At 45.8% G+C, this 18,895-nt stretch overlaps 1 protein-coding gene across 2 annotated transcripts in view; it reads left to right on the forward strand.

The window, feature by feature from the left end:
• The window catches only part of ITGA9 (integrin, alpha 9), a 333,283-nt gene that overhangs the window by 291,656 nt on the left and 22,732 nt on the right, over positions 1–18,895 (forward strand). For both annotated transcript variants that reach the window (XM_012665738.1, XM_012665747.1), the window contains exons 24-26: positions 4,575–4,700; positions 7,087–7,206; positions 10,784–10,885. In XM_012665738.1, coding sequence (XP_012521192.1) covers positions 4,575–4,700; positions 7,087–7,206; positions 10,784–10,885 — 348 coding nt within the window. The remainder of the gene's footprint in view (positions 1–4,574; positions 4,701–7,086; positions 7,207–10,783; positions 10,886–18,895) is intronic.

An 18,895-nucleotide genomic window follows, 5' to 3' on the forward strand; every position in this document is an offset into this window, starting at 1 on the left:
CAGGCCTGGGACTGTGGTGGCTTCTGACCACAAAGACTCCCTTGACCAAGGCTGACCCAGGCTCTGCCACCAAGCGATGCCCACTCCTTGGGCCCCCACAATCAGGGCTCCCGACAGTTTCCCAAATTGCCACCACCTCTTGGTTTCAACTTGCACAATATTTTCTTTGGGGTTGGGGTAGTGGGGAGGACAGATGCCAACAGGAAACCCTCAATAGCTGCCTTGGCAAAGCTCAGCCTCGACACCGTGTCCCGCATCCTCTTGTCCTCGTTTGTATGCCTGGTAAAGTCCTTTTGTTCAAATCCCAACAGCCATGGACTTTGTCCAGCTCCCAGAGGTCCAGGGAGATGAGCGGCTGTGTCACAAGAAGCATTTAGGCTCAGCCTGGTAGTACGTGAGGAGAGAGTGGGCCAAGACGAGCGGGGGGCAATGGCCAGAGTCCTTGGCCAGCCAAGGAAACAGCGCTGTTGCACATGGGCTGGTAGTGCTTGGGTTGTCTGCGACACATGGAGAAAGCATTGCTTCCCCTTGACTCTGAGCAAAGAGGGCATTTAAAACCAAGGTGTGAGGGGAGGGTAGTCAGTAATGGCTTATCTGCCTAATGAGATTAGGAGACCCACGCTCTAATGAAAACACACGGTAGCCCATGAGGTATGGAATTAGCAACTGAGGACAACCTCAGTGACCACGTAGGCCAACATCCTAATTTTGTAGATGAGAAAACTGAGGCCCCAGAGACCCAAACTGGCGCAACTGTTCAGAGGCAGAGCTAGGGCTGAAGCCGGGGACCGTTGAGTGTTCATCAAGAGCACTGCGCACAGCATTGCTGCACAGGTGCCAGCACTGCCAACGACCTGCCACATGATCCTGGACAAGTCTCTGAACTCGGTTCCTTATCTGTCAGCTGAGGCCACGGGACCACATGATCTCGGAGCTGCCTTCCAGAAACAACACTCTGTTTCCTTCCAGCCCAAGAGACGGCACAGAACAGCCTGGCCTCCCAGCCAGCAGGCACTTTTACCTCCCATACCCTGGGTAGGAGTCATTTTTTGCTGGAGGACTCCGGGATTTGCAGGCTTCCAAACTTGTGTTTCCTATCCTTTGATGAGGGTAGGAAGAGGAAGGGATGCTTTCCCTCTGCCTCCTCTCCCCTGTGACTCCCACCCCAGCCCTGTCCTCAGCGTCTGCCTAAGAGGCAGTGTGGGCAAGTGGTTGTAAGCAAATGTGGAGCTGGAGGCTGTGCCCTAACCCTGCTCTGCGGTCTGCTAGCTGGGGGACCTCTAGTGGTCATCTGATCTCCCCTTGCCTCTCAGTTTCTCCATCTGTAAAATGGGGATAGTAATAACACCTGTCTCAGGGGCTTGTTGTGAGGACTGAATGATAATCCGTGAAGTGCGCCGAGAGCCTGGCCCACAACAAGGGCTGTCCAAGCGTCAAGTGTTATTATTGTGGGTGTCATGTTCATATCTATACACCACCTTCAGTGACCCTGGCCAGGCACCGAGTTGCTGAGTTTTAGCCAAGGGAGCCTCTACAGCAGGATTGGCTGGTCTGAATCTGACTCCTGCAGCACCAGCAACCTTCAGTCTCCCTTTGAAAGGGGACCACCCTGAACCTCCCAGAAAAACGTTGCTTTCCCCGATTGAAGTGATTCCCGTGTAACCACAGTCAGGAGCACAACTGGCCAAGATTTTCATTCACCACCGACTCAGTCTCCACTTCCCTTCTCCAGATTCCACTGGAGGCAGATTAAGTGTCACATCACATCATCATCATTGCCCTGTTCACGGCCACCCCAGAAGCTCCCAGTGGAAGAGTTCGGAGCCACGACTCTGGCCCTCCGCGCTGACGCTGAGGCCCCGGCCCTGCCATTCCCAGCCCCTGCCCCTCTCTGCGGGCGTCTTGTGGCCAGATGACGGCGCCAGCTCCTCACACCCGAAGCACACTTGTGAAGCTGGCTGGGTTGGGGCTCTGCTTCTGAGCTTCCTCTCCCTGCCTGGAAACCTGAAGCCCCAATTTGCAGAGCAAAGAAGAACTCTGCCCCCCACCCTTGATTTTAATCAGGGGTGGATGTGTCCTGCAAGACTCAGAGGTTCTGTTTCTCTAAACCCAGACCAAATGTGTTTGGGTGGCCAGGCCTAGTAATCTTAGCAGGAACGTGCATGCCATCGGGCTGAAAAAGATCATTTTCCAGTGGCCTGTCAGCAGATGTCCACTCCAGAAGACAAATGGGGGATGTGGAGACCCCCACACTTCAGAGTGAAAAAATGATGGGAATGTAGAGCATGAGTGTGCACATTCATGTTCTCAAATGCCCAGTGAACATAAATGTCTTCCATCCGCAATATACTGTATATGCCTAAACATAGTGAGCCCCAAATAGCCCCTCTCCTACTTTCCTAATGAGGTAAATTTAACAATTTTTCTTTTTTTTGCCAACTCATTAGGGATCAAGACCTGTTGCGTTTGAGGTGGGGAGTAGGACTTGACTGGAAAGGCTCTGGAGGGAACTTTCTGGAGTGATGGACATGTGCTGTACTTTCATGGGGGTGGTGGTTACTGGGTGATTTCATTTATCAAAATTCATCAGACACATCCTTAAAATCTGTGCATTTTAGTGAATGTGAATTGTACCTCAATAAGAAAGTTAGGAAAATGAATTAAATAGTCAACTATCTACTTACAAAATTTAATCATGTAGTTGCATACTTAAAATCGTATAAGAATATATTTATCATATTACTCTCTTTTCATTCTCACATTTCATGAAATAACTTTATTCAAATGTGCATCTTTTGAGATCAATGTATATCATTTCTAAGCCACTTTTTTAGTCAGTAATTTTCCAGAATATATCATCTTCAGTTTGTCTGGTTTATATGAGATGCAGAACTCTGTGAATCCATGTTTGATGCTATTTGATGCTGAAATGTTATTGCAATACACAAATACCCATTTGCATAACATTATAGCAGTTGTTTTTCTCATTTTTCTTACAATTGAATATTCATCCTCCTCACCACATACTCAACTTACATATTCCTTTCCAAAATGAGCTTTCAAATATTTATCACAACTTTCAACAATTGCACCCAGGGAATAATCACCAAATATATATTAAAGCTCATTGCCTCATTTCCATAACTTCCCTTTAGGGACCTTTAAAATCATCCAAAACCAGTGTTGATTGAGACCATTTCAGGCTAGATTGTTTTCCCCAAATTTTGTAGTTCAAATAAAGTAACTGAGAAAGTCCCAAATTATGAGAGATGTTTAAAGGACAATAAGTCCCAAACTGTGAGAAACTTTTAAAGGCAATATTCTCTTTTCTGCTAGTTAATTTGAGGAAACAAACCTTCATCTCCTTATTTTCAGACATATATAGTAAATACTGGAATGTGTTCAGATCAAAGACAAAATAGAGATTAACTGAGCACATTTCGGCGGTCTGGTTTCATAGTTCTTTATTAAAAGATTAGTAGTATTAGCTTAAGTTAGAAGTTTCATGTAAATACTTTAAACCTTGCTCTTTACCACAAATGAAAAGTTGAAACATTCTTGAATAAATTCAAACACACCATATTTTACTCAAGGGCATTAAAGAAACAGATGATTCTGGTTAGCAATGGGATTGTAAACACACTAAATTATGAATTACAAATTATTAATTTTCTGGTCTTACCTCACATTCTGTCCAGTCTTCAGCTACAACCAGTATGATATGATGAAAGAGAAAGATTTAGTTTTTTCAACAGTTACTTAGTTTAGGCATCAAAAAGAATGCTGTTCTTAAGAAAATCAACTTGAAAGGTTACACACTGTTTTGTTTTTTTGTTAATGTTGATGTTGCTCAACACCGTTGCCATTACTGTCAGAAGCAAAATCAGATAACTCACCAAGAGCTCATTGGGCATAGAAGTTCCTGTCTGGCTCAGTGCCGTGGTTGTTCAGCTATTTCTTTGGTAGCAGAACCCTGGTTTTATATGCCATCGTATGTGGTTGAAGCTCTGCTTGGACCCAGGGCCGTCCTGCTTGCTGCCAGTTCTCTCTCTCTGGGAGGACTGCTAAGGGGTTTCACTGCACCCTGGGGGGCTCCACGGAACAGTTTGAAAACCTCTGGCAGTAGATCACCCATAAGGCTTAGTCTCAGAAGACCTGAGTTCAGGACCTCGGTTCTTGACTCTGTGATTGTTGGCAAGTGACTGGAGTCTCGTTTTCCTCATCCAGACAAGAATTACCACAAGCATGTTTGTAAACGTGCTTTGGAAACCATGGAGTGTAAGGTTTATTTTGTTCCTTAAGCCTTACTATTTCCTAGTTGCATCTCATTTCTATGCTGTGTGCCATCTCATCTTAATTATTTAGGGGCTTAAGATCCACATTTTCTATTGTTTAGCCCTGTTGATGCTATAACTTCTGCCTTTCAGCCTTTCAGCCATTGTAGTCCACTGGAGAATGGACAAGGGGAAAATGTGAATTCGGGCTCTACTGCTACTGTCTTGACAGTAAGGGACCCTGGGATCATGATCCACCCTTGGGACTGACCACTCTGACAGGCTTCTCTTCATTTTCAGGTGGGCCAAGAGAAGGGAAACTGCTCTTTCCAGAAAAACCCAACCCCCTGCATCATCCCTCAAGAACAAGAAAATATCTTCCACACAATATTTGCTTTCTTCACAAAGTCTGGAAGAAAAGTCTTGGTAAGGATTTGCTTAGTGGCCGGGGTAACACGGGTGGTCCTCACTAGGAAGACAAGTCTGAGATTAGAAGCCAGTTTTCTATTTGATATTTAATATTTCCCAAATCTGGTTTTAATCAATGTACTTATTACAAAGGCACAAAGACTGTGGTCAACTCATAGTTTTCAGTCTGAGGTTTCAGTCAAAGTGCAATTTTTTTTTTTTTTTTTAGACAGAGTCTCACTCTGTCACCCTGGGTAGAGTGCAGTGGCCTCATCATAGCTCACTGCAATCTCAAACTCCTGGGCTCAAGCAATCCTCCTGCCTCAGTCTCCTGAGTAACTGGGACTATAGGTGTGTACAACTGTGCCTGGCTAATTTTTTAATTTTTGTTAGAGATGGGGTCTTGCTCTTGTTCATGCTGGTCTCAAACTCCTGACCTAAAGCAATCCTCCTGCCTTGGCCTCCCAGAGTGGCAGTATTATAGGCATCAGCCACTGCACCCAGCCTCAAAGTGCTAAATTTACATTCCAAATTCTATTGCCTGGCCAAAGGAGAGTCTTTGCAACCCACCAAGAGAAAAATGAAATGTTTCTCCAACTAGTATGAGTCTAAATAAGAGTGATGACTCTTGTATAAGCACTTTGGAAAACTGTTTGGCAGTATCTACTAAAACAAAACATACATGTATCGTGTGACCCAGCCATTCCACTCCTGGGTATGTCCCCAAGAAAAATGAGTGCTTGTGTCTCCCAAAAGTCATGGGCAAGATTGTTCACAGCAAAATCTGGGAACTCATTATCCAAAGTGAGGCACCACAAGAGCAGAAGAACGGGATCCACTTGTACTCACCATCAAATTGGTATTAACTAATCAACACATAAGTGCACATATAAGAATAACATCTATTGGATGTTGGGCAGGGGGGAGGGGGGAGGGGAGAGGAGGGGACGGGTATTTTCATACACAAAGAGTGCAATGCGCACCACCCGAAGGATGGACATATTTGAAACTCGGACTTGGCGGGGGGGCAAGGGCAACATATGTAACCTAAACATCTGTACCCCCATAATATGCTGAAATAAAATAAAATAAATCAAAAAAAATATCTGGGGACAATCCAAATACCCACGAACAGGAGAATGAGTAAACAATTGTGGTATATACATACACTGGAATATTACATAGCAACGAAAAGTAACAAACTGCTGCTAACGCAACAACATGAATGAATCTCACAGATGTAATAGTAAGTGAAAGGAACTAGAGAAAGAAAGGTCACATGTTATAATATTTCACTTATAAGAAGCTTAGACATAGCGAAACTAATCAGTGGTGATGGAGGTCAGCATAGTGGTTACTTTTGGAGGAATACTGACAGGATGGGGCCTGAGGGAACCTGCCTAGGTGCTGGAAATATTCTACATCTTAGGGTGGTGGTTCTCTCCGTATAAACATGTATAAAAATTTATAAAGATGTACACTTCAGATTTATTCTATTTACTGTACTTTTTAAAAAGTGAAGGTATTGAAGATGGAATCCTAACACTTTTCCAAAGCCTCCCTTCTCTATATCTGTGGTTACATTTCTTTAGCTCCTCATTTCGGCCCAGGTACATCTCGTGTGTGTCGTTTCCTTCCTCACTCTCTTCTCCCGTAGAGAAGTGTGACTGCTTGCCACTTGAAACAGTGGCATTTTTTTCACATACATAGTAAGGATAATGTATCTATTTTTAAAAGCCCTTAGAATTGTTAGATATGGTGATATCTATTGTTTGATAATTATGACTCTGTGTCTGGCTGAAAATTTTACCCTACACGTGAAACATCACAAAGATATGTGTATACATTTTGGATCCCACATTACAAAAGAAAAAAAATCCCTGTTTTGTAACTTAAATTTGGAATTTACATTCCTATTGTAACTTACGTGTTTTCTTGAGCAAGAGTCATGTGAGTTCTTACTGCTGTGACTTACCCTGCCTAAAAATGGGCATGAGAGTGTATTTGCCACTGCTCGGGCAGAAATGACACGATGTAGGAGATACATCTGATGTTTAAACTCGTAAGCATGCTTTCGGAATACGGAATGTAAATGTGTTTCTTTATAAAAGCAATTATTTCTCCTTGTGAAATCCAATTTTTTGGTGGGAAAAAACAGTGAGCTACTTTCTCCCAGGTGGCTTGACTTGAAGGCAGGCTCTGGTGCCCGCCAGGTGGGAAATCCCTCCCATGCCCTCTGGTGGTGAGAAAGAGTGATTGCATCTTCCTGTGGCTTTCCTCTGCCTGGAATTGCCTTAGTCACCAGAATAGATAGAAGCTCATGGAGCCCCGCTGCTCTATAAATTGCTGTGGATTTGTCTTTCTTCTTAATGCCGTTTGACAATTCTCTGTTTTTTCTTCTAAGGACTGTGAAAAACCAGGAATTTCTTGCCTAACAATGCACTGTAACCTTAGTGCTCTTGCTAAAGAAGAAAGTCGTACTATAGACATTTACATGCTGCTGAACACAGAAATACTGAAGAAGGTAAGTCCTAAGGAACTGTATCCTCAGCGTGCACTTAAAAGCATTTGAATTGGTTTCCTCATGACACTCTGGCTGCCCCCTTTAAAACTTTTCTGGCAGGTGCCATTGGTAATTCTGCTGCTAGATGATGCCAAGGAAAATACCAGACCCTTGCTATTCAAAGTGTGGTCCGAGAAGAACCAGCAGCAGCATCAGGGGAGTTTGTTAGAAGTGCAGAATCTTGGGCTCCACCCCAGACTTACTGAGTTGCGATCTTCAGTTTAACAAGTTCCTCAGGTGTTTTCTTTGCACATTTAGGTTTCTCATACTTTAGCTTGCATCAGAATCCTCTAGAGTTGTTAAAAAACAAAAAAAAAACAACAAAAAAAAACACAGAGGTTCCTCAGAGGTATAGTCTGAGATTCTGCAGTTCTGACAAGCTCCCAGGTGATGCCAATACTGCCGGTCTGAGGACCACGCTTTAGATCAAGGGTTGGCAAACCTTTTCTCTAAAGGAGCAGTAGTAAATATTTTAGGGTTTACAGGCCTTGCAACTACTCAACTCTGCCGTTGTATTGTGGAAGCAGCCATAGTCAATGCTCAAATGAATGGGCATGGCTATGTTCCAATAAAACTTTATTTATAAAACCAGATAGAGGGCTGGATTTGACCCATGATTCCTAGTTTGGATGACACCTTGTTTCAGAAAAGCCCAACTTTTTAACCTCAGGTCACTTTGTTATTATGAGCTTATCAAAAGTGGTTCATAAAAAACACCTCAATCGGTGAACTGGCGGCCCTTGAAGAATCATACAAATTTACTATGATTTATTTTAAGATAAGAGCTACTGAATATGAGAGGCCACTTCCAACAAGTTGCTATAAAAATAATTGCATGTGAAGATAAAACAAAATATGCATGTTAGCCACAGGGATTCTATTTATTTTTCTTTGGAAAGACTGAATGTGTTAATCTATATAAACCCATCAATGTGTGAATAAATATCCTTAGAAAAGTCACTCCATGGTTATTTTTAAATAGGCACAGCAGTAACATGCTGACCTGAGAAGATGCAGGCATGGGGAATGTTTTCCATTGTCCATCTGTAGCTGTTACAGCCCCCACACACCCGAGGAGAGCTGTGCACAGTCCTGGTTTCCCTGGCTTGCTCTGGAAGGAAACTGGTTTGGGGCCAGTTGGGCTCACACAGCAGCGCTTCCCGTTGTAGCTCTCTCGTTGCAAAGGACAGTGTTAGAGGAGAACCAGGCATGAATTAAGCACCACTGGCTATCCTCTGATTCCAGAAGGGAGCCTGGAAGCCCCATGTCACAGGATATACCTTCCTGGCATGAAGGTTGAAAAGGACTATGATTGTGCATACTTACCTGTCCTGTCCATCTTCTTGACAAGTGGCACTGTAGATGGTTTAGTTGCCTATGCCACATTTGCCACTATTGACAGAGCTCTGATGTTGGCACTGATGGCCCAAAGCCACTCTGATGTCTCCTTTGCCCTCAGTGCAGAGAGCTGCTGCTTGCACTTCAGTCATTTGCACTTAATTTAATTGCGTGCAGCTCTGCAGCCTGGTTCTTCCATATTTCTCTTCTGGAAACCTTTTGCCAAGGAATATATCCCAGTGACTGCCGTCCCCATGGGCCAGCCATACCAGTAGAGCCCCAGGCAAGAGAGCGGAAAGCTGTTGGGTGTCCTATGAGGCCCTGGAGGGTCATTTTCTGAGAGCGCTTTCAGCAGAAGCGAGCAGAAACTCCAGGTGCAGAGGAAAGTGTAGAGCAAAGCTAGCCTGGAAGCCAGATGGGGCCCTAGCTGCTCCTGGAGCTTGAAAAACAGAGCGTTGGTCCCCCGAAGCCAGCTACAGCCTCCCTCAGGGAGTCAAGCCCGCGTGGCTCCAGGCCTCCCTAAGGATGTGGAGCAGCGCCAGCCCTGTGGCTTGTCTGGGCCTGCTGTTGTGTTTATTTTCCTTTTGACCTCAAGATCTGGCCCCAGACAAGGGAATTTGAGGTTTTATTATTTTGACCTTAACAAGTTTTCATTTGAAATGTAGGATCTGATTTTTAAAATCATCAGAGGATTCAGATTTCTTTGAAAATGTTCTTCTTCTAGTCTATAAGGCTTTCTTCACTGACTCTGTAACCACACGGGGCCGTACCAGGCTCCTGGTTTGCTCGGCCTTTAACTTTGACAATTATCATCACCATTATTGTTACTATTATCATTACTGATATCCAAGATTATTATTATTCAAGATTGAAAATAACAGTATTCCCTGATACATAAAACCACAAATTTATAAAACCGTTAAATTGGTAAAAGATTATTTGCATACAAAATTATTTACTGCTTAAGGTGAGCTAATTTGGAGCAATTCCTTTGAATGACAAGCTTCCCAGAAGCATTTAAAGTATGTTTTATGGTTGTTTAAAAAAAGAACAATAATTTGTGCTTGACTCCCAGGTAAAGTACACAAACGGACATCCTCGTGTGCCAGCCCAGGAAGGTCTTGTGGTTTCTTTGCACCGATGAGCAAAGGGCCCCAATGGAACTATTTTCTATAGTCTTCCACTTTCCTGTTTTTTTGTAGGTTTAGCCAGAAGTGTGTCAAAGCTGGCCTCCGAGTGTGAGCCTCCTTGTATGGCAGGCAAGCTGAGCAGATGTGGGTGGGTGTACCACAAGACACTAGGCTGGCAGTGCCCGGCCATCCCCATGGGCGGAGTGCCAAATGTGCCAGTTCTCTGCCTTCTTTTCCCGCAGCGGAAGCCAGGCTGCCCCTTCGCTCTGCACTGTGGTCAGTGCAGCACCACCTGTATCTCTGGCTCTTGCCTAGACCACAGTTTTCCCAGTCCTTGTCTTCTTCCAAATTGCTTCGCCATCCCTGCTTTGGAGCCATTTTCTCATTATTTGGATTGGTGGCTTTGAATCAGAGCCCACTGTAAGGCTTCTGACTGCCTCTGTGTGGTGGGCAATTCCTGAGTCTTGGATGTGCCCCCGCCCAGTCCCCTTTCTCCTCAGGCTTAATTTATAAACCAGATATTCCCCCTTCCTCATCTCTCCATCAGGTACCCTCTTTCAGTGTTAGCTGGCATTGACCCCAAAACAACTTCATTTAAGAGCAAAGAAGGAGTTAAAATAACTCACATGAAGGGTTTGAGGGTTGTGGTCAGGGCAGAAAGATGCCTGTAAAATGCAGATCAGATGCCTTCTGTAGAATGCCAGGCCTGGGTTTCTTGTATACAATTAAACAGCTTTATTTATCCTCAACTCTTTGTGAACATGTCAGTATCAATATCCAAATATCTGGCTCTTACCACTTGCAAACCACAGCACAAAAGCTTGCATGTGTTGATTACTGGCAAATTCCATAGTTTCTCAGCATCCACTATGATCTGAAAGAATTCTCGAAAGAGACCCTGGAAGTCTATGTTTATGTGGGTGCCTGGGCTGCAGAGGTATCTAGTTCAGTGATAAAATTTTTGTCTGGGCTACGTGGAATCTTGGAATTTCAGTTCTGCCCAGTCCCTCTCAAGATCCAACCATTATCATTGAAAAATCTTACAGCAGGTTGTGTTATTTCCTCCACAGGACAGTTCGTCTGTTATCCAGTTCATGGCCCGAGCCAAGGTGAAGGTGGATCCTGCCCTTAGGGTGGTGGAAATAGCCAACGGGAACCCAGAAGAGGTGGCGGTGAGTCAGCCTCCCCGGGACAGCCCTCCCCAGAGGGCGAGGGAAGCTGGGCGACTTGGAGACTTGGAGCTGGGATTTGAGGGTAAAGACGGTCTCTGAGCCAAGATGTTGGGTTTGTAGTAGACCCAAGACTATGCCTGCCTTGGCTTCCAGGCCCCCATGGAGAATGTCTGTGGTTTTTCTTATTATAATAGCATTGTTCTTCAGGATGCCATCAGTATGTGAAAGTTTCTCGTTATGATTGGCCAAAGGAAAAACAATCTGGAAGGACCCCTGATAGAGCTTGGATTTCCACTCTGAAGCCAGGACTATTTTTATCTTTCTTAGACCTTTCCCTAAAACCTCGCCTGCCTTCCCAATCACATTGCTCCATGGATAAACACGGGGTGTTTTAAAAACAAGTTGAACAAATTGAAGAGGTCACGTCGAACTGCCAAGACCTAGAAATTTCTCTTTCGCCCTCTACCTACTCCTGTCTCATCCATCAAGTGCAGTTGGCGTGCAGGCCTCAGAGACAGGGGAGGGTGCAGTGAACCACTAGGCTCAGATGTGGGGGTGTGGGAGAGGCTGGAGGGAAAATGTGACCTTGGAATTTTATTGCCTTTTATTGTTGTTCCTGGGGGAGTGGAGAGGGCTCATCTTTTGCTTGACACCCACACTCAGATCCTGGGGGAATAGAAGGGGAGAGAGCAGCCTAGGAACCACTTTTGCCAATGAGCTGTGCAACAATGCTGCCTTTCTGCTCCCCCCTTTCCATGTATTTGGGCTTCTCTCAAGGGAGACTTACCCTCTTTTGGAAGAGTCCATGTTGCTGTGAGAAATTTGCAAACGGATAAATTCATAAAGATTATGTACTTAGAAAAGATCGTTCACTTATTCTCCGAAAGCAATGGAGACACCACATGTTGAAATGTCAGGGGAGGATCAGACCAAAGCTCACTCTTAATAAGGGTTGGGAAGGGTTCATATAGAAAATAAATCCTTCCCAACCCTTCCATAAAATCTCAGTCCTGCTTCTGTTTCTGGTGGGCAAGAGACAAGAACATCAGCAAGTTCGGGATGAATGTGAACCCCTGAATGGGACCATTCAGGAATATTGGTGCTGCACGAGGGGTTGGGCATTCCATGCTCAGTGCCGGGAAGGAGTGTCACATGTGGATCTTGACTACACTATTCACACAGAGAAGTTGTCCAAAAACTGATTTTGATAACAGAAACTGAAGGGAATCATGCCGGCTTGTTCACTACTTAGGGTCAGTTTTTCTGGCAGATCAAATATTTGGAGTTGGCTTTAACCTTTTCCTCCCTGCCTCCTGGCCATTTAACTGGCCTTCAGCTAGGAAATGAAAGAGAGAGGGGATCTCCTGCTCATTGTCATAATTCTGGTCAAAAAGTTTTATAGAATTATGTAATACATGCCCCACCTGAGAAGGTTAGAATGTTCTGGTAGACCACAGTGTTACCAAGTAAGAGCTAATGGAAATAATTGACAGGTTTTCTACACATGGAATTCCTTGTGTGGATGAAAAAAATACCACCGGGCACACTGCCTTCGATTAGAGGACTAAGCTGCGGGATCCAGGAAGACATTGCTTAACATCCCGTAGTTGGCTTCTGAGTCATCTTACTCCCCCAAAATGCCACTTCCATCAATTGCTGTTCCATTTCGAGCACTATGGTGATATTTTCATTATCAAGAGTTCTTGGGAAGAGGCGGGATTTTTTTTTTTTTTTTAGTGCTCCCAAGAAAAATTTAACAGACACAGGAATCCCACAATGTCTCTTCTGCCTTCTTTCCATGACTCTGTCTTTTCAATCCGTGAATTAAGATGAAGTTCTGCAGTCTGTTGTTGTCAACTTTCCTGGCAGAAAAAAAAATCTTTTCTGAGTAGGAAGGATTGCCTTTTTAGAACAAACATGTTCCTTCCTGTGTAATTCTTCTGCAAGCCTGGCTCTCTGTCAAGCATCCATCTGAAGGGGAATTTCCATAGAGGCTGGCCACCAACTTTAAGTCAGGCAAAATTGCACAAGATTTTAGATTAAGCACCAAATTGTTATGCCCTTGGAAGGAACAGGAAATGTACTTGCGTCTGGTACTAAACAGGCGTGGGTGAGAAGAGGAAAACAATCTGATTTTTAGCTCTATAACGTGTATATGATGGTAAATTTAACTGGTAGGGAAATCAAATAATTTTCCTGTGATTCTTCGTGTTTTTTATGCCATGGTCCAAGCAGTGCTTTACAGAGCATTTGGGTGGATAGAAATATGTAGTAGATTCTTGAGGCATTTGCCTTGTTCATTAATGGCCAGCTCCGGAGTACTTCTCAGGTAGCACATTAGCACGTATCCAAGACCAACCACAACAACCTTTCCTGGCTTCGGACAGACCCAAACCTGGCAATTCCAGGTGAGATTTGCGTGACTACAGAATGAGAGTGCTGGCTGCGAGGTGCCACTATTATGTTGAATTTCATATTCAATCCGATTCTACTTATTGATGCTTTTCAGGGAGTAAGTAGGGGGCAGGGAGAAAAGGGCAGAAAATGCTGCTTGGGGCCCACAAAAATAATTAAGAGCAAGAGGAACATAGCTAATCGTGCCCTGGAATGCTGGCCCTTGTAAAGAGAAGGAATTCATCTCAGAGAGGTACTTCAGAAGGAAAATTTGAGCAGGCTCCAGAGACGTTTATACCTATTCATGCAGCCATAAAAAGGTATTAGATGATATTGAGGGGTTTGGGGGGATGCCTGACCCCTGAATTGGCCACTGAAGCCCACGGATGAGGAGAAAGACTCAAGTACCCCATATTTTAAGAATCATTGCCAACAACTGAGGCCAGAAACTGCCCCCAGGCAAACCAAGACTTTATAGAATTGGCTCTGCTACTAGGAGATACTGACCCAGCCTCCCTTCTCAGTCTGTGTAAGAAGCTTGCATGAATTCTTGGTATTTTCTTGATATTTTCAAATAGCAGATATATGATAAACAAGTAAGTCCACAAATGAATAGGTAAGCCTCTGCCATGTGGAGTGTGCACCATACTGAGGTCTCAGGTGCAAGCAGGAAAGACTGTGTCTATTTTGCTTCAGCAAAGTCAGAATAGGTTGGAAGGATATGTGGGAGCTCTCAGAACTGCCAGGAAGGCTGGAGAAGCAGCCTGAAGATATGAGCGTGGTCCAGCAACCTGAGGGCTCCAGGATGGGTCCAGCTACAGGAGTCTGGCGTGGTACCCTGGGCACTGGACACAGCTGTCCCTGGCTTCCCTCCACCTCCTGCTTGGGGTCAAGAGGCTGCTGAGGTTATGGGGACCAAGACCCCCAGAGAGCAGGTCACTGTAGTGGGGAGGAGGGGCCCTGCCTTACCTGACACTCACATGGGGTCGGGGGGATCCCCAGCATTGGAGAGGGGTTTCCTTCTATAGTGAGGGTCAGTATGGAGCCACCCAACCTCTTGCTCTTCTTGAAGCTCCCACCTGCGCCAGAGTCTTAGTTGAATCACATAAACACATTTTTGGTGGCAATTTCCTGGGCAAGCTGCAATCTTGAGAGAACACGAAAAGCTTTGTCCAAAGGTGGTTGAGGAGTGTTTGTGCTTTTTGCTTTCTTTTGTTTTAAGAAATAATATGTGTGAATGAGTGATGCTTCCTTGCTGGTGTGATAGGGCACATGTTTGGGGCCCTTAATTCTCTGCCACAGGAGAGGAATTCACCTCCCTCAGGAAACCCAAAATGCCATCAGCATCCCTTACCCTACACATGGGGAGAGAAGTCCCCAGAGATCCCACTGTGCCCTTCCTGGATTAGGACCACCGAGTCCTTTCTTCTTGTGGACAAAGGGGCCTCTGACACCCGGGGAGAAGAAATGATTTGCCCACAATCTCACAGTGGCCAAGACAAGGGTTGGATCCAAAATTTTTGGCTCCCGGCTTAGTGTTTTTTTCCCCTCTCCCTGCATCCACTCGGTCACATGGGAAGGCACCGAGCCTTTTCAGATGAAAGGGCCCAGGCAAATGCAGAGGTATCCGGGATGGAAAGAAAACAATTGACTTGTTTTAAAGCCTCTCTGTTAAAGCTGCCCAGGTGCCCGTGGAGCCAGCCAGCTCCTTCAGACCGAACCTGGCTCTCCTCGTTCCAGCTGAGACTTTGCTTTCTCAGTCTAGCTCAGACCCCAGAACGAAGCCTCGTGACTGCAGCCGAGCTTTCACTTCTAAACAAACCTCCCCAGTCAATCGCTCATTGATCCAGACAGCAAGGTCCAACTTCATGTTCTCTGAAGCCATCTAGGCTCAGTTCCGTGTTGGCCCTTTCAGGAAGTCAAAGAAAATCCTGGATTCAAATTCCATCTCCCCTGAATTTTATGTGACTTTGGGTGTCCGGTAAGCTCTGTGAGCCTCAGTTTCTTTATCTGTAACATGGGAAAGCTGCTTTCTATTTCCTGGAGTTGTTGAGAGGGTTCAACGATGCCGATAGGAAGCTCCTAGGAAAAGGGCAGGCACCCAGCCACTACCCAGCACACCCGAGCATCTCCTCAGCCCTCCAGCAGGTGAACTGCCCCTTCCTACCAGTGCCTAGTGCTGCCCGCCCCTGCCCCAGCCAAAGAGCAGAGGGGGCATTTTCTAACATAGCAAACAAACGTTACTCCAAAAGATGCCACTTATTCCTTTGTTGTACTGCTTCTACATGTAAAGTTTACAGTTTTTACTGTCGTGAAATAGTGTGACTTGTTCTTTGCCATTTGTGTGGCCAATTACATTTAAAATCATTTTCCATATGACAATAGAATTTCCCCCCGTGAACCTCAAGTTACGTTGAGATGTAGGATCAAGAGGAGGGTTGGAAGGCCATTGCCACCTCTGCCTTGCACTATCAGCAAAACGGGGAGGCAGTTCTTTCTCCTCACCACCATGTAAGAATTAAGCTTTGAACATCAGGAATTGAGAAAATTCCCAAACACATGAGTTCTATATCGTAATAGTCATTATATGCTTATTCATTCGAGGAATATATATCGAGAATATGCTAAGAGCCAGACATGATCCCTGCCCTCCCGGAGCTGAGGGGCAGCGGGCAGTCAGCAAGGATGCACTTAAGGGTTTTATTTCCAGTAGAGGCTAGACCCAAGGGAGTAATCTGGTTTAGATGGGGGTCAAAGGAATGTTTCTCCAAGGAAGCTGAGGCCTGATAGGTGAGAAGGAACTAGCTTGCCAAGCATGGGGAAGAATGTCCCAGTTGGAGAGGGAGGAGCTGTATGAAGACCCAAGTGGCTTGGCATGTTTGAGGCACTGAAAGGCCAGGGCAGCAGGAACCTGGTGAGTGGTGAAGGGAACCATGATGGAAGACATAGGCAGCATCCGCATCAGATAACACCAGTGGACAGTTAAGAAGGGCGGCCATGAAGAGCTTCGGTTTTGAGCAGGGAATGGCATTATCCAATGAATATTCTGTAAAAATCACATGCTACTGTGTGGAAAGTGGATTGTAGGGGGAATGGGTAGAAATAAGGAACTTGTTAGAAGGCTGTGACTATCACCTGTCAGGAGTAATGGTGGCAGAGGAGACAGAGATGGACATAGATCAGTGAAGGTGTGGTGACATGTAGGGAATGCCTGTCCTGAAGGGTGGGCAGGGAGGGATCAGACGACATCTTGGTGTAGAGCTCCTTGCCTGGCGCATCCACTCGGGGCTCAGTTAATAGTGGCCATCACTGCATAAAGGGACAGCCAAGGAGAGGATAAACCAAATGAAAAATGAGCCTCCCCCAAACCCTCAAGTCATGGCCAGCTTACCCTAAATCAAAGGTTTCCAGGTACCATTATGATTATTGTTATTATTATTTTTAAACAATAGAACCCATTTGTAAATTGAAATAGTGCTTTGGTTGAATCGGGGTGGGGTTCCTGGGACTCCTCCAGTGTACATCTTCATTTTCCCTTGGTGGCTTTGGCACCCCCTCACTGGACCTGCACTTTCTGGCGTCCAAGGAAAGCACCGCTCTGGGAGGTTGTATTTCAGAACAAGGCTGCCCAGTCTGTCGAATTCTTTCACTAGACACTGATTGTATCCCCAGTAAGTATGAACAAGATGAAACTTTTACCCTCCAGACTTCCACAGCCCCAAACTGGTTAACACACACGTGCGCATGCATGTGCACGCACACCCCCGCAGTACGTGCGCATGTGTGCTCAGAGCGCCTGGCTGAAGAGGTTAAAACAGGCTTCATGGAAGGAGTGACCCCTGAATGAGTACTGAAGGAATTTTCTAGGCGCACAAGGGAAGGTGGGGCATTCCAGATGAAGTCAGCTGGCGCCTTGGGCTGGGTTTGCAAGAAACAATCCCTGAGATGAGGGCACGTGTGTAAGTTGTTCATTCAGGAGGTGCCTCTGGCAAGACCTGGAAAGAAGTGGGGGACAGGATAGGAAAGAGAAGAAAGGAAGCAAGGGCGAGAATTTCAAGGGACATCCCAGCCTCAGCCTGATGCTGTGGGGACTCTGGAGCTCCAGTAACACTTTGGAGTTTGTCACAGCTTGAAGCGAGGGAGCTGGACTTTCACTCCTGTATGGTCACTGGCTGGGGGCTGCCCCAGAGGGAGTAAACCCCACGCTGCTTTACCCTGTTTCCATGCACCCTGGGGAGAGTGCCCTCTAAAAAAGATGCAAACCACTAGAAATGAAAGGATGCAAAATCTGAGGGTGGGGCAGGCCAAACCAGTAGAGGGGACTGGGGATCCGGGCAGAGGACCAAGAGTGTCAGCCACAGATGGACATGTTCTCTGCTCAAACCCTGGGTGCTCTGCTCCGTGTGCATGTCTGTGTTTCATTGTGCTGAATGATCTCATTGTCATAGTGGTGCTCACATCTACTCAATGCCTGTGATGCGCTGGGCGTGTGCTGTGACTGTCTCCTGTCACGCTCACATCACCCCGTGAACTAGGTGCTATTACTTCCACTTCCTGTTGAAGTAGCTGAGGCACCTGCCTGTCGTCCCACAGCTTGTCAGTGGAGGAGCCAGGACTGGCCGCAGGTGGCCTGTTGGCAAGCCTTGAGTCTTTAATCCCTTGCTCCTCTGGCCCGTGCTGTGCTGTTGCCCGGCGCCCACACACAGTGGGAGCACCATTCGGAGCAGGTGGGAGGAATCAGTGCTGGGTAGTAAACAACTGATCCTCTGTCTTGAGAGTGACCCTGGGCTCTAAAGGCCTCAGAAGCACATCATGTTCAGACTTTGTGGTCAGTTGATTCTGGGACTCTTCCCAGTGTGTCCTGGTCCTCAACCAGTTGCACAGATATGCAGTCATGAGAAGAATCAACACTCTTTGTTGATTCTTAATAGCTGGAGGTAAGCGAGCTTCCCTTGTCTTCCCTCTCTAAAGAGCAGTCGTGAGGATTATCAGGGCTAATAGATAGAAAACCTTGCAGCAGAGTGCCTGGCACCTATTAAGAACTCTACACATGTGGCCCATTTTTAATAACAAAGGAATTAGCACCAGCCCGCCTCATTCCTCTGCAAATTCTAACAGAGCAAGGAATTTCTGAAACATGGCACCTGGCAGACATGGGGCATGTTTGACGTCTCTGTTTATCACAGCACAGACTTAACAGAGTTGATCTTGCCAAGTGCACAGTTTATTTTCTGTTGATTTATGCCATCACCATAAGTCTCCCTGTGCCCCTGACCTGGCATGCTTTCTGAAGGCTGCGTTCTTACAGCAGCTTGAGACGTGGGTGTGCTGAGGACATTTCTTCCACCTCCCACCAGCCTTGGTCCCTCTTCCCTCCCCCACACCCCTACTGGTTATTAGGTGTAATGAGAAGCAGGTGGAAATGTCATTTCATTGTCCCAGATGTTCTTCTCTTTCCACTTTTTATTTTACGTAACTTTATTCCTTCTGTTGAGACAAGCATGTGATGTTGACCGCAGAGGGCATCTTGCTGTTGTAATTGACCTTTAGCCGGCCTGGGTCTGGGGACGAATCTCCTCTTGGGTGGTGTTGACCGAGCTGTCCTCCATCACTGGA

This window comes from Propithecus coquereli, unplaced genomic scaffold (assembly GCF_000956105.1).
Source record: "Propithecus coquereli isolate 6110/MARCELLA unplaced genomic scaffold, Pcoq_1.0 Scaffold1, whole genome shotgun sequence".
Classification (NCBI taxonomy): Eukaryota; Metazoa; Chordata; class Mammalia; order Primates; family Indriidae; genus Propithecus; species Propithecus coquereli.